The 24013-nt window shown below is 43.4% G+C and overlaps 2 protein-coding genes across 2 annotated transcripts; one reads left to right on the forward strand and one right to left on the reverse strand.

The window, feature by feature from the left end:
* Positions 1-2317: 2317 nt before the first annotated feature.
* On the forward strand, positions 2318-15715 carry LOC129179901 (zinc finger and SCAN domain-containing protein 2-like). Its single transcript, XM_054773730.1, has 5 exons — positions 2318-2542; positions 3845-5013; positions 10718-10922; positions 12049-12489; positions 12620-15715. The coding sequence occupies exons 1-5, from the start codon at positions 2365-2367 to the stop codon at positions 13633-13635; spliced, it is 3009 nt and encodes a 1002-aa protein (XP_054629705.1). The 5' UTR covers positions 2318-2364; the 3' UTR covers positions 13636-15715.
* On the reverse strand, positions 12946-22705 carry LOC129180523 (zinc finger protein OZF-like). The gene is made up of 2 exons (XM_054775102.1): positions 22469-22705; positions 12946-21050 (listed from the first exon to the last, which is right to left on the reverse strand). Exons 1-2 carry the CDS (start codon positions 22644-22646, stop codon positions 19909-19911), a joined length of 1320 nt encoding a protein of 439 aa, XP_054631077.1. The 5' UTR covers positions 22647-22705; the 3' UTR covers positions 12946-19908.
* Between the last annotated feature and the right edge of the window lie 1308 nt (positions 22706-24013).

Raw genomic sequence — 24013 nt, forward strand, 5'->3', positions numbered from 1 at the left:
ATGAGCTGATCTCTTATCATCTCTCCCTCCATCGTTCCAAATCCACATGGTGCTGCCAGTGTCCTCAGTGCAGCCACGTACTGTGTCGCTGTTTCATCTATGCGCTGAACACGTTGTCTGAAAGTGTGTCTGCAGGCCACGACGTTGACTTTTGGCACAAAATGTTTTTCTAATGCGGACATCGCTGCTTCGGTAGTATCTCCTTGATCCGGTAATGTGTAGAAAAGGTGTTGTCCTTCCGTACCTAGGCAGTGTAGCAATACAGCACGCCTTCTAGCATCTGGCCATGCGTCTCCTGTAGCATTGATGACTAGTATGTAATTGCTCAACATATTCTTCCATGTTTGAAAAGGAATAGGCAGCTCACCCACATGTGTAAGAAAAGCCGGTGGGCACGGTACTGAAGTGCTCATCCTCGTCGCCAATTTGTTCTGTGGGTGGTGTAAAGTAAGCAGGCCTAGTAACTCTTCATAACTTTAATCACAGCTCTCCAGGTTGCATCGTACAGCTCCAACTTCCTTCTCCCTTTTCTTCTTCTTCCACACTCACTAGCTTGTTGGTCCCAATCGCAGTCCCACAGTGCCCTCTACTGGTCAACATGCAACAGTACAAACATATCTCTGCAAACACAACAACTACCAGTATGGTTGTAGAGCGGATTTGTTTGTACTCAGAATGGCTCGTTCAAGTCAGAAAAGTAAGCTTACTTATACTGTATATGTTCATCAGTGTGAACTGTGGGCCATCTGGCTGGTGTGAAGTTCAGTGTCAGGTTCCATTTTAGTAACTCCACGAATAAAAATGAGCAGCTGCGCTATGTCCTGCACGTCCTGCTCTCATCCAGTGCTAATGAGAAAAAGTCCAATTCTTTCGTCTTCTGCTGCAGCTGGGCATACATTACCCCTGATTTCTTCAATGCGTCTTGTGATTGTAGTCGCCGACAGACTCACGGCATTAAAGACATCTTTCTTGTTGGGACACACCTCCTCCGCGACAGCATTCAAACATTTCTTGACAAATTCTCCATGAGTGAAAGGTTTACCGCTGCTTGCTATCAGTCGGGGAATTCGAAAGCTCGCTCGAACGGAGGACTGGTTCTGCTGAGCTTGGCGCAAAAATGTATTCTGCTGAGCTAACAGTCCACTTTTTAGCTTTGAGAGTTTGTCTGCTCGCATTTGGCCTTGCAAGCTAGCATACTTGTCTTTGTGCTGGGATTCATTGTGTTGGCGTAGATTATGTTCTCTTGACAGATGAGAAAAAACAGCCTTTTCTTTGCATTGAACAAAAAAAATAATCGTTTGTCCACTGCAGATTAAATACCCTGCATTCTGAATCAACTTTTCTCTTACCTACTCTTTCCGCCATTACTCAGTTTTAATTAACAGGGGGGAGTCCGGGATTTTTTTTTTGTTTTGAGGGAGGGGTTTCAGATAGAGCACAGACTGCGGAAGGGTGGAATAGAATGTTACGTTCTATGCATGTACAAGTCTCAATCACATGGCCAGACTGAAAAAAAAATCATCATGCATCTCTGGTATTGTTCAGGGGGCCGTGCAAAATGTGGAGGCGAGCCGTAGTTTGGGGACCGCTGCAGTAGGGGTCCTGAAAACACAAGTTGGCACCCATAACCGATTGGCTTCTTTTGTGTTGTCAGCTATTAAAAGACAGAAATATATAAACGTGCACGGATGCATCTGAAACAAGTCAGTCATTCCACAAGTCGGTACTGCTTTCAATAAAACGTTTTGGGGACATCATAAAAATAAATATTTTACTGGACTGTGAGTGTATACAAGTGGTTGTGTTTTATGAACATAACATAACATTTCAAATGTTTAAGTGATTATATTACCCTTGGTAAGGCATGCCTTTTTTCTTATTTTGAAATTTTTAAAAAAATACTGTATGTTTTATTGTTTCATTGTTATTTATTATTATTATTATTATTAGTAGTAGTATTAATTTTCAACAGCCTTTTTGTCTACTTGGATTGGAAGGTTTTACGGTCGGGTGTAAGTGTCCTTCAAGGTAGGAACCATTGTGTTGTAATTTGTGTGCACAAGGGAAGACAAACTTGTCGGATTGAAAAGGCAACCGCCGTCTTCGTCTCGTGTCTTTCTGCCGGCTAGTTTGTTAAATTATTTCCGCGAACGCAACATTTCACAAAATCTTTGCAGTAAAAGACGATTTTGTGACCTCTTTGCAGCTCTTCCTTCCTCTTCAACGCGGCCGGAAGATGGCGCCGATGTGACGTCATGCAAGCTTTACGGTTTAGCTGCCGTAAAGCCGCCTTCGAAATCGAAAAAGGCGGAAGTTAGCAACCCTTGGAGCGGACGAGAGGCGAAATCGGTACAAAAAAGCACAATGTTGAAAGCGTTGATAAGGGAGCGGCTAATGGCGTTGGCTGATGAAATATTGGCGCTGTTCGAAAGAACGATGTTGTCCTACGAGGAGCAACTTTCTCGAACGAGAGAGGAGACGCACCGACTTCGACAACAACTGGAAGCTGTTAGCAAGAACGGAAAAGTGCTACACCTTGAAGGTATGTTTACATGTCCACTAACCTTCTACTTGATCTTTTAAAATATTTATGTCACTAATATACGAAGCCGGTGAGAGAGCATGTTGTTATTATTTTGCTATTATTTTCGGCCCACCAGAAGTACATCGAGATGGCGGCCTATTGAGATCGTACTACAGTGCTTTGTACCGGTGGTTACTTTATATGATACTGTTCTTAGTAGGACTACTTTACACTTAATCCAAGTGGATTGTTAAAGGGATATATGGGTCACGGTGGTACTTCTTAAAAGTAAATAATATTCTGTAATCCCCAAATCGCGAGCTGTGTAGGGTACACTGTAAATCTGCATTCTTCACATTCCACAGTCTGCTCTTCCGATTGGTCCGATTGCGATTGGTCAGGGGTCACGTGTCGGCAGTAAAGAACTATCAAAAGTGTATGGAAATGTCCTTTCGCGGCGTAACATGCGAATACACGTGCGAATGTCTTGTTTGACCCTCGGCGGCCGCCGTAGTTTGAGGAACCGCAGTAGCAGCAGTTGTTGTCGAGCAAGAAGCGGGGACTAATATTTGTTGAGCAGAAATGTGCAAAGAAAAGGGCATTTGGAACGGTAAGTTTAGCTTCAAGGTCCTGGCAGATGGCTCTCTCGGCAAGACGGAAGTACGTGGCCTCTGGCGGAAGAGAGAAGTGACTGGTATTTTTTGAATGCCTTAGCGTACGAGTGTCCCAATTAAGGGGTTGTTTTTCAGATGCGAGCCGTCTCTCGACAGATTTTTTTTGCTTTGAACTGCCAGCTAAAATTTGGGCTAGGAGCTTCTAGTTACCGGCTTAGCTGATGACAGCCATTTGGAGACTAGTGTCTAAATCTAAAGAACATTAGCTAGCACACGAGCTAGCTAGCTAGACACTGGGTAACATTTTCAACACATCAGTAAACCATCCGTTCATTAAGGCCACCTAACTGGTCTTATTTATTGTGTAAAACTAAGACAGGGACAACATTAAATGAAAAGCAGGACATGAATACAGAGCCACCATCCGCCAGTACCACACTTTGTTTTTCAGAGAACAAATGTACACATTAGCACTCAATAAGCTCATCAAATCTCACCTTTAGGCATTCCCACATAGTATCAGCATTTGGGAGCAAACATGGGGTGAACCAGAAAGGCTAAAGATAAAGCATAGCAGTCTCTGTGCAGCGTGGGAGGTGCCTTCATGGACCGTCCAACAGTGGGACAAGTCGCCGCTCACGTTAAACATTTAAAAACTGGGAGTTGCGTGTCCAATACTTTACCAATACTTGTTTGTGTCCTGCAGACCGCCTGCAGCTGATTGGTCGTCAAGAAGAACTTCAGGTGTGGCGCTCCACTCTGAAGCAGGAGGATCCCCAGCCCCCCCGCGTTAAAGAGGAAGAGGAGGAACTCTGGACCATTCGGGAGGCTGCTCTAACCAAGTTGCCCCTGACTGTGGTTTCTGTGAAGATGGAAGACCACGAAGAGGAACCACAAGCTCCGCCGTCAGGTAGTGAGCCCGCAACGTCATATTTTCCTGAGGATGAAGACGGGGACCACACCCCAGAATCTGTGAGCAGCCATGCAGACTGTGAAGGCGACACGAGGACTCATGCTGACAGCAAACACTGTAAAAAGAAGTGTTGGCCCTGCTCGGTTTGTGCCAAAAGCTTTTCCTTTCAGTGCCATTTGACTCAACACATGGTGACGCACACGGGGGAAAAAGTTCACAGCTGCTCAGTTTGTGGCGATAAATTTGCTCAGAGGCCCACGTTGATGAGACACATGAGGACCCACACGGGAGAAAAAGCGTGTACGTGCTCGGCGTGCGGGAAAATATTCACCCAAAAGCGTTACTTGACGGAGCACATGCGGACACACACGGGAGAGAAACCCTTCACCTGCTCGGTTTGCGGTAAAAGCTATTCTTATAAGAGTTTGTTGAGTCAACACATGCGAACACACACGGGGGAAAAGCCTTACAGTTGCTCAGATTGTGGTGAAAAGTTTGCTCAGCGGCACACGTTGACAAGACACACGAGAACGCACACGGGGGAAAAACCTTTCAGTTGCTCAGTATGCGGGAAAAGCTTCTCTGAAAAGTCACACCGGCTGTCACACATGAGAACGCACACAGGAGAAAAACCTTTTAGTTGCTCTGTTTGTGGGAACAGATTCACGCATAAGTCCACAATGGTGTATCACATGGCAACACATACGGGAGAGAAAGCCTTTGAGTGCTGCGTTTGTGGCAAGAAGTTTTCTCTGAAGAGCGATTTGATTCGACACGCGAGATCGCACACAGGAGAGAAACCTTTTATGTGCTCACTTTGCGGCAAGAGGACTTCTCTCAAGAGCGATTTGATTCGACACATGAGATCACACACAGGAGAAAAACCCTTTAGGTGCTCGGTTTGTGGCAAAAGTTATTCTTATAAGAGAACTCTGACATCACACATGCGGACGCACAACACAAAATAAGCCTTTTCCTGCCCACTTGGCGTTTGCGGATTGTCAGATCATGCAGGTGTCATGTCACACCTGTGAGAAGTCACCTGGAAAGTGATGTTGTGCTGTGTGTATGATACCATGCTCCCTTTGATTGGCTGAGCACTGCAATGGGGCTAAACTCCCTTCTTTAGCTTGTAAATGATAATAGAACCATTTCAAAACAGCTTCTTCCCGGCCTGTCACGATAATCGATAAATGGAACGATGAAAACAAATAATCCTGAAGTCCTTGCTAAATTGTCACGTGCACGTATGCGACCGACATGGACAGTTTTCTCCACTGGGGAAAAAAAACAAGCTACCGACGCAGGTGCCTCAGGCCGCGGAGCCTTTGACCCGACAGGTAACGCTTGCTGAGGCGTTCGGTCGGCAAATATAAACAGAAGAGTGCAAAATGGTGCGCGCTCACAGACAGTGTCGCTGGCTGCATCACAAAAGCATTCATACAGGCAACTTCTGTGCCAAGCTCGTGTGGCTCACATATCTAGTGGTTAAAATGTGAGTTACACTTCTCGTATCAAAAAATGCCAGTAACGTCGATTATCGATGATAATTTCTCGCACAATTATCGACCAGCAAAATTTGTTATCGTGACGGCCTAGGTTCCTCCTGTAGCTGCTGACTTATTTGGTACATATTGAGTCATTCCCGGTGTTTGCTGACAGTGCAGCTTTTCTATTTTAGACTTTTATTCACCTACCTGCTCACTTCCCATTCATAGCTGCTTTCTCACCACGGTACCTCATCCTGCTCATGGGTCTTATTCTTTTGCTTCTTTCCATCCAAGCTTGCTTAGCGGCTCGCGTGCATATGTGCTCTAAATAAAGAGAAGCGCATATTCTTATCTCTCACTCATAGGCCTGTCACGATAACACATTTTTCATGGTCGATAATTGTGCTACAATTTATCATAGATAATTGATATTATGGACCAACATTTTTTGAGACCCTTTTTTTTTTATCGTCATGAGAGGTGTAACTCACATTTGAACCACTAGATAGCACTCAAGTGTAGTGACCTGTGTGAGACGTTAGCTTGGCACAGACGTTGCGGGTACGTATGTTTTTGCAGTGTCGCCGTCTGTGACTCGCTGCTTGTGAGCGTGCACCATTTTGCACTCTTTGGTTTATATTTACATTGCCGACAAAACGCCTCAGTCAGCGCTGGCCGTCAGGACGGAGGCTCCACCGCCCGAGGCAACTCCGTTGGTATTTTTTTTTACCCCCCAGTTGAGAATATGGACGCGTTGGTCGTCGGCATTCTGTTTAAAACCCAGATATTCGTGTCATTCATTCAATCATGTTAGTGTATGTTGGCCTGTCGTGCCTGATCCGGAGAAAGTAGGGCCGTCTCTGCTGTGAAAACCCAGGTGAGTTTCTCTCGCCCCTGGCTTCGAGGGGGAGGCTCAGCCCTACGTAACTTGGGATTAGACAATATCAAAGTGCCACCACACCCCTGACATCCATACAGTTTATTGGTTTGGTTTGGTTTAGTTTATTTGAACATGAAGGTTCCAATGGAATACATCTCATGAATCATTTCACAGTTCCACATGTCCAAAAGGAGTAGGAAGAAGCAAAGCTTATTTAATACCCCCCCAATCCATTCCACATCTAGTCCAGTACATGTTATTCACTTCCTGCTTTCCATGGAATATTATAACATATAATCAGTGTAATCATAAATAATAATAACAAAAACGAGCCTGACAGAACATCATTGTGATGATCAAGACTCTTCTTCCTTTTATTTAGCAAACATCAACTGCTTGTATTCTTTGTTGAATGTGCTCATCTCTGTACTTTGTTGGAGTTCCTTACTTGATCCGTTCCATCATTTAATTCCACACACGGAAATGCTGTGGCTTTTCAGCGTAGTTCTGGCGTATAAATGTTTTAGGTTTAATTTTCCTCTAAGATCATATTTCTCCTCTCTGATTGAGAAATACTGTATGAGGTTTTTGGGTAACGAGTTATTATTAACTTTATACATTATTCTAGCGGTTTGAAAGAATACTAAATCTGCTAATTTTAATATCTGCGATTTTAAAAATAAAGGGTTTGTATGTTGTCTATACTTGGTATTATGAATGATCATCACTAATATGTGATATTAAAAATAAAGGTGTGTATGTTGTCTATACTTGGCATTGTGAATGAATACATTATGAGTACAGTGAGTGAGTGAAGATTGCTTTTGTAATTATTTCCCATATCTCCACACAATACATTAAATATGCTAATACTAAGGAACAGTACAGAGTGTGGAGGGATTTATGATCAAGAACATATTTTGCTTTATTTAATATAGAGATATTTCTCACCACCTTTTGTTGTATATTTTTAATATGAGATTTCCAACTCATTTTTTTGTCTATTATGACCCCCAGGAATTTATATTCTTCCACTTTTTCAATATCCACTTCATTAATTTGTATTTGGTCGTACGTGTCCCTTCTGCTATTTCCAAATAGCATTATTTTAGTTTTACTTACGTTCAGGGATCATCTGTTCCTGTCAAACCATGACTTACTGTCAGGTTCAAGCAACCTAAAACATTCTAAACACACTAAGAAAGAAGAAAGAAGACAACAAGATTGCTTTTACTCGCGAGGAGAACAGACAGAGATGTACTCAGTTTACAACCTCGATCCGTTCTGAGTAAACTCTGCGTTCTCCTCCCTTTTATTCTGTTGGGGATTCCCTAGTTACACAGAGCACGTTGGAGCTCTAAGGGGAGGGGGAGCACAACAGCTGCAACGTGACAATACAATCTGTATCTAACTGTGTATGTGGGGGTGTGTGTGTGTTCACATAAACAAACAATCAAGAGTGTGAATCTGTAAACATGCAGCAGGCTCAGAAAGAGAGGGTTCAAAAGGTCCGGTGGATAAGATGAAAGCACATCATAAATCCAACAGTTACACCAGAACAATCCAAGCATCTGTTGTTTATCAGTTCCTGTTTGTTGTTCTTGATCTGCAAACTCTGAGGGGAAACCCTTCCTTGTGGATTTTTGGAAGGCCATAGATACATCCAAAAAATCCACAAGGAAGGGTTTCCCCTCAGACCCATTGTCTGTAGCATTGACTCTACCACGTACAATGTAGCTAAATATGTAAAAACAGTCTTATCCCCATTGGTAGGCAACACTGATCATCATATAGAGAACACAAAAGGGTTTGTGGCGAGCATCAAAGACCTCAGATTGGAGCCAGAGGAAACTTTGGTGTCTTATGATGTGACTTCACTTTTCACATCCGTCCCCACCTCAGCAGCAGTCTCGGTGGTGAGGAAGAGACTGCTCGAGGACTCAACTCTGCATCAGAGAACAAAACTTAGTGCTGACCACATCTGCCAATTATTGGAAATTTGCCTTAACACCACATATTTTCAGTTTAGAGGGAAATTTTACAGACAAATTCATGGTTGTGCTATGGGCTCACCAGTCTCACCCATAGTGGCGAATCTGTACATGGAAGAGATGGAGAAACAGGCTCTCACATCCTTCTCAGGGACAAAACCAAGGCACTGGTTTAGATACGTGGATGACACCTTTGTCATAATCAAAAAACAAGAAATTCAGTCTTTCACAGATCACATCAATGTGGTGGACACCAATATCAACTTTACTCGGGAGGACACTAAAGAAAACCAACTAGCCTTCGTAGACTGCAAGGTAATTATAGGAGAGGACAGACAGCTACTTACAGAGGTCTTTAGAAAGGCCACACACACTGACCAATACCTGCTTTTTGAATCAAACCATCCACTACAACATAAACTAGGGGTTATTAGGACCCTCCAACATAGAGCGGAACAAATACCAACTAGTGCTGAGGGAAGGAAAAAGGAGACACATGTCCAGAGCGCGCTCTCAACCTGTGGGTACCCGCGGTGGGCTTTTAACAAATGTCAAAAGAAGAGAGTAGGGAAAGAAACCCAAAAGCCCACAGAAGCAAAAAGGAGAGGAGTGGTAGTCCCTTATGTAGCGGGGGTCTCCGAAAAACTCCAGAGGATCTTATGGCAACACAAAATTCCTACCTATTTCAAACCAGTAAATACCCTGAGACAAAAACGAGTGCATCCTAAAGACAAGGCTCCAAACCAAAAACAGAGCAATGTGGTCTATTCCATCCACTGTAAAGATGAGGAATGCAAAGAGCACTACATTGGGGAAACTAAGCAAATGCTCCAAAAAAGGCTTTATCAACATCGCAGGGACAATTCTAGTGGTCCTCAATCAGCAGTACATCTACACCTGAAAGCTACCAATCACTCTTCTGAGGACAGCGAGGTAAAGATTTTGGCCAAAGAAAACAGATGGTTTGAAAGAGGAGTAAAGGAAGCTATTTTTGTCAAACAACAGAACCCATCATTGAATCGGAATGGTGGTTTGAGGTTTAATTTGGACCCTGTGTTCAGCAGGTTACTGAGACCAAAACCCACAGCTCTTAGTCTTGCAAATGAGGTGAAGGCAGGGCCGAGCCAGAACAATAGATGCTAACGAGCCAGTATCAGAGTCGTTCATACCCAATTCAGGGAGCGACACTTCCCTTTTATCGGAGGTGTTAATAACAGGATAGGATTATACCACTACTCCGCCCAGGCTTAGTGTAACGAACCAATAGGACGAGGGTGTTGGCACACTAATTCCGCCCACTCTTACTGTATTTAAGGCCTAAGCTACCAGCACTTATTAGTTCGCTGACGAAGCTCTTCGGATGAGGAGCGAAACGTCCGACACCTTCTTCACAGAAGTACAGATGACGTCTCAAGAAGCCTTTTCCTCGATGGACAACTCCTGTACGACTGAGAGCCTACACAGATGAACCTGGAGTACTTCGAGCAGAACTGCTCGAGCCACCGCTTGATGCGCTTCCTCTCCCTCGAGCCTTTGATATTGTTACTGTTGCTTAGCAACGCCGTCAGTTAGCAGTTGGCTTGTGGTGCAATGCCTTCGGTGATTAATATTCATTATAACAGCGAGTTTGTCTCACCGGTATCTCACCAGAGTCTCACCAGTCCTCGTAGGCCGGAAAAAGCTGCACAGGAAAACTCCAAATGTTTTAAAATCAGGCTTCGTGTGCAGCTGTCAAACCGCGGCTAGCATGATAGCTTGCCTTTAACGGCTGTCAGCTCCAACTGATGAGTGAGTTTAGTCCACTCGCAGGTCCGAATTGAGGCAGAAGTCTCAGCACTCACTTGCAAAGTTGTAATCACAAGTTGTGATCACAAACTGTATAAAAGTTTAAAACTCCAGTAATAGTGGACGGAGCTTTTCAGCGTCCATACTGGTGGCGACATCAGTTTTAATGCAGAGCATACATAAGATGATGGAGTATTACTGATGAGGATGTACTCTACTTGTACTCGTACTTGTTAATGAGTATTACTGATGAGGATGTACTCTACTTGTACTTGTACTTGTTAATGAGTACTGATGAGGATGTACACTCTGCTTGTACTTTGTATGTTTCTCCTGCGAGCATTCTGTGCAAATAAAGACGATGCCCAACGTATGTCTTTTCCCCGAGTCTCTCCTCGAGCACTTCCTCCGTACCGCCGCGAGATGGCGGCAGTGGGACGCCGTGACAGGTGGAGCCGCCGGAAACCCCCCGAGGAAGAAGGGGGGCAGAAGTTAGCAACACTCGTAGACAAAGGGGCAGACGCGGCGAAGTGTAATCGAGTTAAAAACATCGAAAATGCTGAAGGAGTTGGTGAAGGAGCGACTCATGGCGGCGGCTGATGAAATATCGGTGATGTTTGAAAGATCGATGGCGTCCTACGAGGTGGAACTCTCCGGAACGAGAGAGGAGAAGGAGCGACAACTGGAAGCTGTTAGCAAGACTCACACTGCGTCACACATTGACGGTATGTTTACGTGTTCACCAACCTAATCGCTCACCATTTTACACCCTTTCAGAGTGCGGGCGACAACATAAAGCAGTATTATTTGTTAAATCCAAGATGGCAGGCAAAGCACACTATTGACACCTTTGTGTTGGTGCTTACTTTATAGTGAGACCTTGCTGGTCAGTTGTAAATAAATGAGTTACCCGTTATGTCAGGTAAAATAATCATAATCATAATTACTGTTAGGCAAATCCTTGTAGATAACCAAGACAAGTACTGGACTGTATAACTACTCAAAGGAACAGACTCACACCAGCCAAGATTGTCTTTTCACTCGAGTGGAGAACGGAGGAACGCACCACAGTTACATCCCACACCGCTCTGGCTACGCTCCCCGTGCTTCCTCTTTTTTTATTTGGGTATTCCCTATCGACATGGTTGTGCAGCTCTGGGGGGGGGGAGCAAGCAGCTGCACAACTGAACTTGTTTGTCTCTGTGTGTATCTCTGCGGCAGTACAGCCCTGAAGGACATCGGTTAGAATGCGACTGCATCCTTGGATTCAGCAGACAAGGTGGCGCCATGAGTTGCCATCTTCTCTGTTGCTGGGTCACATTCCTAAAACAGACCTTCCTACAGGGCAACACACTTTAACACTATTATAATATAGGAGTGATAATAATATTGCTGGTTATTTTATGTCCAGTTCCAACAGTGTTTAGTACATTTTCATAACAAACCCTTCACCACGAAACAAATTCTTTCACAATTACTTATAAAGTTATGGCCTCAGACACAACATCATTAACAAAAAGCTCACAAGTTCGTCGAAATACCAGCAGAATGGCTGCTGGAGACTTTTTTTTTGCGTGTCCTGCCATGATTGAGGCCTCCACCAAATTTCAGACGATCCATGCAACTGGTGGCCAATTTTTTAACATTTAAAGGGGGCGCTACTGAGTTCATTTTGGGAGTTTGTGTTTGGGAGCCCTTAAATTTTCCATTTTCCCACCAGTCCTGGCGCGCTTGCACATTTTGGTGACTTTTCATGCATGTTAAGGCCCTCAAGGTGCCATTGAATTGTTTTATTGTAATAATGACAAGTTGTTCAATCAAAGTCCATAATAACTCCGACTTGTCCTGCAGACGTCCAGCAGCTGATTGGTGGTCAGGAAGACCGTCGCCCTCAGCTGGAGGGGCGGAGTTCCACTTTGGAGCAGGAGGATCCTCAGACCCCCCCTGTCAAAGAGGAAGAGGAGGAACACTGGATCACTCAGCAGGGGGAGTTTCTTCCAGCTGATCTCACTGAAGAGCATGAAGACAAACCCCCCGAGTCCTCACAGCTTCATCACAGTCCGGGTGAGGGGAACAAAGGGGCGGAGCCTACGAGCAGCACCGTTGGAGACCGCTGTGGAGGATCACAGCTAAAAACACTGAAAATGCTGAAAGAGTTGGTGAAGGAACGACTCATGGCGGCAGCTGATGAAATATCGGTGATGTTTGAAAGAACGATAGCGTCCTACGAGGAGGAACTTTCCCGAACGAGAGAGGAGAAGGAGCAACTTCGCTTTGCGTTACACAGTGATGGTATGTTTACATGTTCAGCAACCTTCCTTTCTGCATCTTATGCTGTCTTATCATTCAGTATAAGACATGTAAATAATAGGGCCCCCAACAGAACTAAAATAAGTTGTAAAGTTCTATTTGTGTCCTGCAGACGTCCAGCAGTTGATTGGTCATCAAAAAAATTCTCCCACTCAGCCGCAGGTTGGGAGCCCCACCTCAAAGCAGGAGGAGCCACAGTCCCCCCACGTCAAAGAGGAAGAGGAGGAAATCTGGATCAGTCAGGAGGGAGAGGAGGCTGATCTCACCACGTTGCCACTGACGGTCGTCTCTGTGAAGATTGAAGAGCATGAAGGCATACCACCCGAGTCCTCACAGCTTCATCACAGTCCGAGCGAGGAGAACAGAGGGGCGGAGCCTCCGAGCAGCAGCGGCAGCTCACCACAACACATGACGACAGAAGCTGATGAAGACCACCGTGGAGGATCACAAGCAGACAAGCTCTTAGCTCCGCTATCAGACAGTGATGACACGACGTCACGCGTCAGCATGAATATGGAGTCGCACATGCGAGCACACGCAGGAGAAAAGCCGTTTAGTTGCTCCGTTTGCGATAAAAGATTCTCTGTCAAAAGAAACATGCTCTCGCACGTGAGAAGGCATACAGAAGAAAAACTCTTCAGTTGCTCAGACTGCGGTAAAAAGTTTTTCCAGAAGGTACACATGCTACTGCACATGAGAACGCACACGGGAGAAAAACCTTTTAGTTGCTCAGACTGCGGGAAAAGCTTCACCCAAAAGGTCAATATGCTCTCACACATGAGAACGCACACGGAGGAAAAACTCTTCAGTTGCTCAGACTGCGGGAAAAAATTCTTCCAGAAGGTCCACATGTTGTCGCACATGAGGACGCACACGGGGGAGAAGCCGTTCAGCTGCTCGGACTGTGGGAAAAGCTTCACCCAAAAGGTCAATATGCTCTCGCACATGAGAACGCACACGGGAGAAAAACCCTTCAGTTGCTCAGACTGCGGGAAAGCCTTCTCTCATCAGGCCCACATGAGAGCGCACAGGACAACGCACACGGGAGAAAAACCTTTCAGATGCTCCACATGCGGAGATGAATTTTCTCGGAAGTCGTCTTTAAACAGACACATGCAGAGCCACTGATTGGAAAGGAAGTTCCCTGGTGGGGTCTCGTCTGATCATGTATTCGACTGTGGACATTGAATGCAGCACCTGATGTGTGTTTGCATGTCAGTCTATCTGTCCATCTATCTATCCATCTACCCGTCTATCTGGATGCTTATTTCTTCATGTACTTTGTTTGCCTTGGCTGATTTTCTGCAATAAATGTTTGCTAACTTTAGGAAATACACTGTGATCGAAAGATTATTTGAAAGTACATTTAGGGTGCCTTGTTAGGAACTTCACAAGAAACGTCTGTAGCAAAAGGCATTGGCATTTTAGGTGAAACAAAGCACACACTTACAAGAGCACTTTACAAAAGTTACACACTCTTTAAAGGATGTTGATCGCATAGGCAGATTGCTTGGTAACCTTCTCAAACCCACCATAGCGCGCACATGAAGAAAGCGCTCACACAGGCCCTTGATTGATACAAGCTGGGGCCGGTTCGATGCAGACTATTGGCCACACACCACCGGTCCACATAGGGAAAGGGTACCGCCACTGTGTGGGCGGGACTTGAGAATAGCATACCAGAATAGGTGCTTCCTAGTTCGAGGCTTCTTCTTTCGCTCGTGTTTAAACCCGAGTTAGCTAGGTGGTGCGAGACCCTTACTCCCTATGAAGCAGGTGTACCTCCCTACCTGACTACCCCGTTCTCCCCCACTGGAGGGATGAGTCCTCCAAGTCAGGGGTAGGGGAACTCACCCAAGTATTCACAGCCTTAGTTATGCAGAGGCGGCCCCGCTGCATCCGGACCACACACAGCCAGAGTAACCGCTTTGATTATACGTGACACCGGAGCCTCTGCTTTAGGACTGCTCCACCTCTGGTGCTTTGTTGCTATTGGAAAGGACCTGGGATCATTGAACAACTATTAGATGATGGATGGACTGAAGTCCAGCACTGAGCTTTTGTGGCATCTTCCAGACAATTACTGCACTAAAGATTGAAAAGGGTGTCCCGTACTGATCTCTTCTTGGGATAAACAAACTCCAATGTTTCACAAATGATCAAATTAATGTATCTGGTGAAATATAAAACCGCACAGGTGACATTTATAGCAAGACATCATTTACTGACACAAAACACCCAAAAAATGTTCAAAGACGGATGTAAAATATCATTTGAGGGCTTAAAACCAGCCTTGTGTGGAAAGTACGTGATATTGTACGCTTGTCTTCTCCTGGACAGTTTCAATATAGAAGTAAGCCATCTCCTCAGGGACAAAAAAACCCTGGTCCAGACATGATATGCGGTGGAGTACTTACAAAGGTTAAAGGCATGAAAGATTAAAAGGCGACTATAGGGGTGTTATTTCATGTCTAGAGGGCTCTCATCGTGTTAAAAAGCATATTTGAAAAGTGGTAAACAGGCTTTCTGTGTCTTATTTTCTCTTATTATGTCTACTATATCGGGTAATAAGAGTGTAAAGGTGACTATAGGGGTGTTATTTTTTTCTCCCTTCATAATAAAGTGTTGAGTTGTGTTGTCCTTGACTAATATTTCAGTTTGTTTGATGATGTGAAACATTGAAGTGTGGCAAATTTGCAAAAAAGACGGCATCAGGGTTGGGGGAAACACCGCCACGTAATCAAGGATATTATTGGCCACATGCTGACAGAGAGAGCACTCATACGGTAGGCGGGGTTTACACACTGAGCCGAGAAGCCACGCCCACGGCGTCCTCACCTGAGCCTTCTTCCGTGTATTTGATCTGCAAATTCAGCCATTTTGACCCAAGAGAGCGTTAAAAACGATTGTTATCTTCCAGAAAAGTGCATTTTAAATATCAGAAACAATATTTGCCAGAATCACAAGAGTAAAATAAAGTTGGCAAAACGCAGAGAAGCAGCCTTTTTGGGGGGGGATTGCTAACCAGCTATGGAAAATGTGAAATGGAGCCAGCGAGGCTTGCCAGCTAGCTGCTAACTAGCTAGCTAGCAGCCCGGAAGTAGTGCGTGAACTCCGGCTATAAATTGGTCACGGAGCTCCAACAGTACAGTGACGTGATGAAGGAATGTATTCGGGCACTCTGATCGGGTGCACAAAGGCAAGCCGACGTGTTATGAGCTTTCATGACATTTGACGCTGATCGACAAAGAGAACTACTCCCATGCCTCTAAACTCACTAACCACTAGTCTGCCCCCGTCAAGATGTGGACTCTTTTTCCTGAACGTTGCCATTTTTTCCAACAGTGTCAGGTTCAAACTCCTGTGACACTGTAAAACACAGCAAAATTACAGAAGAGACAAGACAACAAGCATATCTTTTTACTCGCGAGGAGAACGGAGGAACATACCAGAGTTACCTTCCCACACCGCTCTGAATACGCTCTACGAGCCCTCACTTTTTATTTGGGTATTCCCTATCTACAAGGTTGTGCGACTCTAAGGGATGGGGTGAGCAACGCAGCTGCACAACTGTACTTGTTTTGTCTATGTGCGTGTCTCGTGGTGATTATCATAGACATGTGTTATGAAGCACATTCCAGCACAGCGTTGCAGGTCATCGGTTGGTAACCCTAACTCATAAGTCGTCACTTTCTCTGTTGCTAGGTCACCGCTGTATTCCTAAAACAGACTGAAGGGCAAACACACTTTAACACTACTACGATAAATGAGTCATAATTATATTGCTGGTTAGTTTATGTACAGTTCCAACAAACAGTCACTCATAGTCTGAATCAAACACTCCTCGCTATATAAGACATCTCACACATTTCCTCACCCCTCACCACCTTCTCCACGCCCACTAATTCGCTTTAAAATAATACTCACATTCTAAAGTAAATAAAGTCACACCCCTTCCTTTTCCCACACCTCATCACCACGCCCTACAAAATGATCTCACCAGATATGTACAAAAAAAAGGACCACAACCACACATGTTTACAAGTAATCAATCACATTTTGACAGTGTTTCACCGATTATTTTTACTGATTAAATTTATATGATGTTATCACATTTTGTCACTTAGTGGGTAATTCTTTCTCTTTCTGTGGTGTTGAGAAAAGTTTAAATATCTGGGAGAGGTAGTTTAATCTGAGGTGTATATAGATTTTTATTAAAGTCCCTAAAGAGAATGAATTTCCTCCGGGAGGTGAGTGATATGACCTCCTGAGTCTCTAATGGAGGAGATTGAGCTTTTTTCTGTGTTTATTGCCATGCTCAAACTTCTCCAGACGCAGTCTCTGCAGTTTGAATTTTCTTATCGGTAACTTCTTTTAAGTTCAGTTTTCTTAGGTTACTCAGGATGTGCTCATCTTGTGAGTCAGCATGAGTGGTTTCGAGGAGTTGGATTTTTTTCTCCAACTCTCCCAACAGTAATCTTTCCTTCTTTTTCTTATGACGAATATGAAAATGCTACTTTTACTGTCTCCCAGAGACTACTAGCCGAATACTATGTGTGCTCTAGATGCGTACTCTACAGTACATGTGTACTGTAGGTGTATACGCTTGATGTGTGCTTTAGATGTATACTCTATATGTGTACTCTATATGTATACTCTCTTCTTCTTGGCTACGCTTCGCGAACAAAGATTTTAGGGGCATTGACCACGTTCAGCGCAGGCGCGCTGGTGGTCGACAAGGGCGATTCCTGACAGGCACACTTGGCCACAGCGGCACGTTGAGCTGTTCAGTCATGTCCACGAGATAGTAAAACTTGACAAGCCACTCAGTTTCGGCTACCTCATGTTGCTCGATGCCTTTCATTTCAAGGAACGTCGGGATTTCGTTCAAGCAAGCCGCAAAGCAAGCCCCTAGACGTTTCTAGATGTGTACTCTATATAAACATTCTGTGTATACTCTGTATGTATACTCTAGATGTGTACTCTATAAAAACATATCTATGTGTATACTCTATATGTGTACCCTATATGTATATTCTATGTGTGTACTCTATATGTGTACCCTATATGTACTGTATATTCTATGTGTGTACTGTATGTATACATATGCTATGTGTGTACTCTATATGCGTACCCTATATGTAGGGGAGACTGGGGACAGTTGCAACACTTTTTTACATTACTCTCTCATTACTCAGAGATGATTCAGACTAGGCACACCAAATCTTTACATAGTAAACCTACATCTGTCTGCTAAATAGCCATACCATTTAAAGATGGCTACATATAACATATCAATCACAATATTTATTTGAATGAAAGAATTCAGACATTGCAACTGACCCCACACCTGGGGACAATTGCAACACTGAACAGGGACGGTTGCAACATATCAAAAAACATTAAATTTCACCAACATTTTATGCTTTTTGTTTAAATAACCACAGTATACAATATCAAAGTATTTAATAAGTTTAGTTTTGTGTAAAACATAGGCCTACTTTAAGTCAATGTGCAAATGTTACGGAAGCAATTAAAAACTCAATATTTCAGTTTGGGACAAAAAGAATAGAATAATTTGGAGTGCAAAAAACATTTATTAAACATGTGAACAAACAGTGAACAGTTTTAGTTAACAAAATTCACATTGGTTTAAAACTCCAGTGAATATAAAGTTTGGTTTTTAAGTTTTGTTAAAGGCACACAAATTCTTTTCTTTGTGGTTTGATGTTCTTGAGGTTCTAACTAATCGCTCATTTTTGCTCAACAAGTTATTTGAGGAATTATTTTGTTTATCATTAGCATTAATTTCTTATTATGATTCCCTATTCTGCCCATCATGAGCAGTAAAATATATTAATTGTGCTTACTGTGGTCTATTTTGATATTAGCATGGGGACAGTTGCAACCGTCCTCATAGTATCTGTCACGACAAAACACCATGTGCTAACTAGCCACAGTGACATTGACAAATGTAAGCAATGTTGCTGAATAGTCAACAAAACAGTGATTCAAACCAGGTAGGTTTGGAGTAATACAAAATATTAGGATAGTATGACAAAAAATACAGCTCGTGGACACGCCGACCCTGTTCTGGACAAAACGTCTGGTCAGACAAAACAAAGATTTCTTCTCTTCAAATCAAGAGTGGGGACACTGGGTCTGTGTTGTCAAAAAAGCCCTGATAGCTGAGGGGGAAGGCTCCTTTTAGCCCTCAAATGACAAGGGCAACCCTGCTTCCCCTTGTCACACTTGAACCAATGAGCCCTGACTGGAAAACAGCTCAGTTGGGAGCGCCTAAAGGTCGCTGGTTCTATCCCGGCTTTCAGCAAACTCCCCATGTGCTTCTGTAGCACACCCTGTATGAATCTAGCTCGAAAGTAGACTTCCTGTTTGGGGTCTGAAAAGAGTTTGGAATATCCGCAGCCTGGCATGACGGCGCAGATGTGGCCTTTCTTTGACTACTAGCGCAAAAGGATCACGCAGATCACAAGAGTCAGGTTTGACTCCTGGCTAGCTCGCTGTGACTTTTTTCCAATTGTCCTGAGACAAAGTGTTTGCAAAAATCTGTCAGAAAAGAAGGTAGATTAGAGAGCAAGTTTGTCAGTTATCGTGGATGGATAACTTGAGATTACCATATCTTTGTTGACATAGTTCCATATAAGCTCTGAAGTAGGCCATTTTCATTGACGTACATTATTCTGATGGTGGTCTGAGATTTAAACGTCAGATGGGTACACACTGTACGCATCAACCTGGTTGTTGGTACTCTGTGTTGTGCAGCTGCAGCAACCCCAGTTTAAATCTGTATTGTGGCAACTTGGAGTCCCCTAAGGTTCCTTTTTGGTGTTTGAACAGATGTTCTACTTTGGGGAAAAACAGTGACCATTCACAACCTGGCATGATGTGGTCTTTCTAGGGCTAGTGGCACGATGGATAAAGTGTGACAACATTCTCGGTTTGACTCCTTACTAGCTTGATGGACTTTTTGCAGTTATGCAGAGACAAAATGTTTCTTTCCACAAAATATATACAGTAGTATATATATAGTAAATGTACAAAAAGCAGTTTTTTGTTATTGTGAATGGATAACTGGAGGTTAATGTATGTTTGATGATATAGATCCAGAACACTGTTTGGATCTATACCAAGAAAACCACCACTTCATTTCACTCCTGTTTCATAGTTGTTTATCGATGGCAGCAGTGTGACAAAATGTTTTATTCAGCAAATTCTTTCATTTTCTGTTTATTGTTTTCTTACCTTTTTGGTGTCGTGAGCACTTGAATGATCACATAACAATACATACTTGATATTGACTGCATCGGTTATCGATGGTATGGATGAATGTCACAAAGACCATCCAAAGTGTTTGTGGTTCTGCCGACCGCTGATTGAATTTCAGACACCATCATTGATCTTATTCTTATCTGAGGCTGACCCCAACCCTTCTTGCTCTCCTCTGTGTCTTCTCATGTGATCTACCATGTTGGACTTACGGGAGAATCCTTTAGCACACACTGAACAACTAAAAGGTTTTTCTCCTGGGTGAGTTCTCATGTGTCCTGTCAAATGGGACCTCACAGAAAATGTTTCACCACAAACTGAACAACTGTAAGGTTTTTCTCTAGTGTGCGTTGTCATGTGAGATAGCCTGTGTGAGTTTTGAGAGAATCTCTTCCCACAAACTGAACAGCTAAAAGGTTTCTCTCCCGTGTGAGTTGCCATGTGTCGCATCAAAGTGGACCTTTGAGTAAATGTACTGACACAAACTGAACAACTGTAAGGTTTTTCTCCAGTGTGAGTTGTCATGTGAGATAGCCTGTGTGAGTTTTGAGAGAATCTCTTCCCACAAACTGAACAACTAAAAGGTTTCTCTCCCGTGTGAGTTGCCATGTGTCGCATCATAGTGGACCTTTGAGTAAAGGTATTGTCACACACGGAACAACTAAAAGGTTTTTCTCCCGTGTGTGTTCTCATGTGTTGAGTTAAAAGGCTCTTAAAAAAAAATCTTTTAGTACAAATTGAGCAGGTGAAATATTTTTTACCCGTCTTCTTTTTAGAGTGTTTGTTGTCAGTGTGAGTCCTCACGTCACCTTCACAGTCTGCATCGCTGCTCAAGGCTTCTTCATCCTCAGGAGAGTGTGATGTTGTGTCTCCACTATCTGATAGCGGAGCTAAGAGCTTGTCTGCTTGTGATCCTCCACGGTGGTCTCCATCTGCTTCTGTTGTCATGTGTTGTGGTGAGCTGCGGCTGCTTGGAGGCTCCACCCCTCTGTTCTCCTCACTCGGACTGTGATGAAGCTGTGACGACTCAGGTGCATCGTCTTCATGGTCTTCAGTCTTCACAGAGACACCAGTCAGTGGCAACGTGGTGAGATCAGCCTCCTCCAGTTCTAGAAGACACTCTCCCTCCTGAGAGATCTGAAGTTCCTCCTCTTCTTCTTTAACGTGGGGGGGCTGGGGATCCAACTGCTTCAAAGTGGAGCTCCTCACCTGCGTCTGAGGGGGATGTTCTTGATGACCAATCAGCTGCTGGACCTCTGCAGGACACAAACAACAAACATCCATGCGATGTTCTCCTGGAGGTCGCTACACACTTTCATGTGTACTCAGACATGACCAACAAGGTATGGTCCAAGGATAAGAGACGATGGGCCAATATATCCCCCTGGGGAGACTGGCACATGCACAAAAGGTGTGCTCTGAGCATTGCATGGGAGCGTATACGTGCAAGAAGGAACGGCTTTCCAAACACATCATGCAGATTAATTCATCCCCACCTTAAAAAGTTGTAAACATTGTGGAGTTGCCTATTGGGCAACTCCACAATGTTCGAAATGCATCGAAATGCAGCCGGTGCTTAAACGGAGCCTGAACCAGAACTTCAAACATTCTAACACGTACACGTTTTCTCTAAAAACAATGCCTTTCTATTTTGATGGAATTTAGTGGCGTGCACGTTGAAGAGGATGGTAGTGGTTAAAGCCAAATGTGGACGTTTGTGTCTTCATGTCTTTTATGTTCATTACTTGTTTTGGTCACTAGAGGGGGATGGTGTTTCGGGGGGAAATAAAAGTGGACTGTTGCATATTTCCGATAGTTTGTTAAAAGCTTTTTGACACATTTGATGCACTGGACTGGTAATGATGGACTTTAAATGGACGCCAGCAATGCCAGAAGTATGATTTGAAGTGAAATATATGATATCAGGTCTGTGATTGACTTGATCCATATATCAGACAGGTCTTCCGGGAGCAAAGTAGCAAGTAACTACAATCATTTAATTACACTGCTACCTCGCTTTTGGTTTATCTCCAAAATGTACTAAATTGTTGTCATGGTTAGCGTCCGATATGGCACACGTAACAAACTGTAAAATTTGTGCTTGGTTTGTTTATTCAGCCATCTTGGATCACATGGTCTCGACATAAGTAGTCCACGCTTTGCTACGGCAAATTGTAAGGCGACCACGTGGCCAAAAAATAACCCGTTGGCGGTGGTGACTTCTTTCTGTGTATTTTGTACCGGATACAGTTACATAAGCCGCAAGACGACTATTGAATTCAAGAAAAACGTCAGCGCGAAGCACCAAGATGGCGTCCATGTTACCCATCTTGCCAGGACAGGATGGCGCCAACAATCATTTCCGTGCTACGTCCCAGGTCAAACGTAATATAACATCATAAAAACAAGCTAACGGTAAATCAAATAGAAATGTGATTGTAAGGAAACGGGTCAAACAAAATTAAAACTACTGCATTATGTGTTACACAGTTTAAAAAAAGAAAGAAACGACGCCCCGTCGCATGACCTGCGAGTCGTTTTCCTACTGGTTGGTTGTTAAATCAACATGGCGCCCATCCGTCTCACTAAAAAGCACATTTTCTAACAAACAGAGCGCTTACTATCGAATGTGCAGTATACAGTGTGCAATAAAGGACAAGGACTGTGAAAATACCTTCAACGTGGAACAGATTGTGAGTCTTGCTAACAGCTTCGTGCTGCTGTCGAAGTCGCTCGTTCTCCTCTCTCGTTCGGGAAAGTTCTTCCTCGTAGGACGCTATCGTTCCTTCAAACAGCGCCAATATTTCGTCAGCCGCCGCCATGAGTCGCTCCTTCACCAACTCTTTCAACATTTTCAATGTTTGCTCAGTCGATTGCACGTCGTCGCCTTTGCCCTTTGTCTCCCGCTTTTGCTAACTTCCGCCTTTTTCTTCTTCTTCTTTTAGTTGAATGGCGGGTTGCAACCATGACTTGAAAAGGTGCATACCGCCACCTACTGTACCGGAGTATGTAACATGGGCCATATACAGTATCTTACTTTATGCTATCTTAGATAGTGAGGAGACTACTTATACTACTACTAATAATAATCCTAATAATAATACTTATACTAAAATATTCTAATACGTATCTATATTCTATTATATAATCCCGTGTCCTTCACATATTCTATCACTGCCCTCTGTATATCTCTTACCCCCTCCCCACCTGTTCCTAAGATATCCTCAATGCTCCATTCCCTTCCTATCTTCTTAATTCTTTTCCTTAACGTTACACGTTCTTCCCTATATCTCTTGCAGTGTAGTAATATGTGTTCTACGTTCTCTATACTTTTACACTCCATACATACTTTTGATTTACATTTCCCTATCAAAAACATCTTGTCATTTAACCCGGTGTGATTGAACCTCATCCTAGTTAACACTACTTCCTCTTTTCTGTTTTTTCTCTTCACCCCTTGTGCACTGATAGATTTTTGTACTTTATAATACTTTCTCCCGCTACTACCCTCGTCCCACCTATTTTGCCATTTCTCCATCATTTGTTTTTTGATTATTGCCTTTACTTCGCCTTTACCAGCAGGTATATCTATAATTTCATTCCTTCTAATTCCCATTTTAGCCATTTTATCTGCCACCTCATTCCCCTCCACCCCTACATGTGCAGGCACCCAGCAAAATCTTATGTCTATTTTTAACATGTGTAGTTGGAATAGGTTTTGATGTATTTCTAATAATAAATCCTCTCCACTTGATTCCATATTTTTAATACTATATAATGCTGCCAGAGAGTCCACACAACGTAGCACTCTATCTGCTTTTATTTCCTCTATCCATTGCAAGCCTATAATAATTGCCATCATGTCTGCTGTATAAACCGAGAGCTGGTCTGGTAATCTTTTAATGATGCTATAGTTCATTGGTGGTCCATAGATTCCAACCCCCACCTTCCCTTTTTGATCCATCTGTATACATATCTAAGTAACCATAATATTTGTTTTTCATATATTGACTTGCCTTATGTCCTTTTTCACTATCTTTCCATTTATTTTTTAACTCTGTTATATGTATATCTACTTCAGGTTTAGGAAATAGCCAGATAGGAATATTGCTTATGGGTGTAGAATTATTAATATGTATATTGTTTATGTTATATTTATCTATTTTATCTTTAATTACCCACCCAAAGCTATTACTTTTGGTTGCATTATACTCCCAAC

This window comes from Dunckerocampus dactyliophorus, chromosome 4, assembly GCF_027744805.1.
Source record: "Dunckerocampus dactyliophorus isolate RoL2022-P2 chromosome 4, RoL_Ddac_1.1, whole genome shotgun sequence".
Classification (NCBI taxonomy): Eukaryota; Metazoa; Chordata; class Actinopteri; order Syngnathiformes; family Syngnathidae; genus Dunckerocampus; species Dunckerocampus dactyliophorus.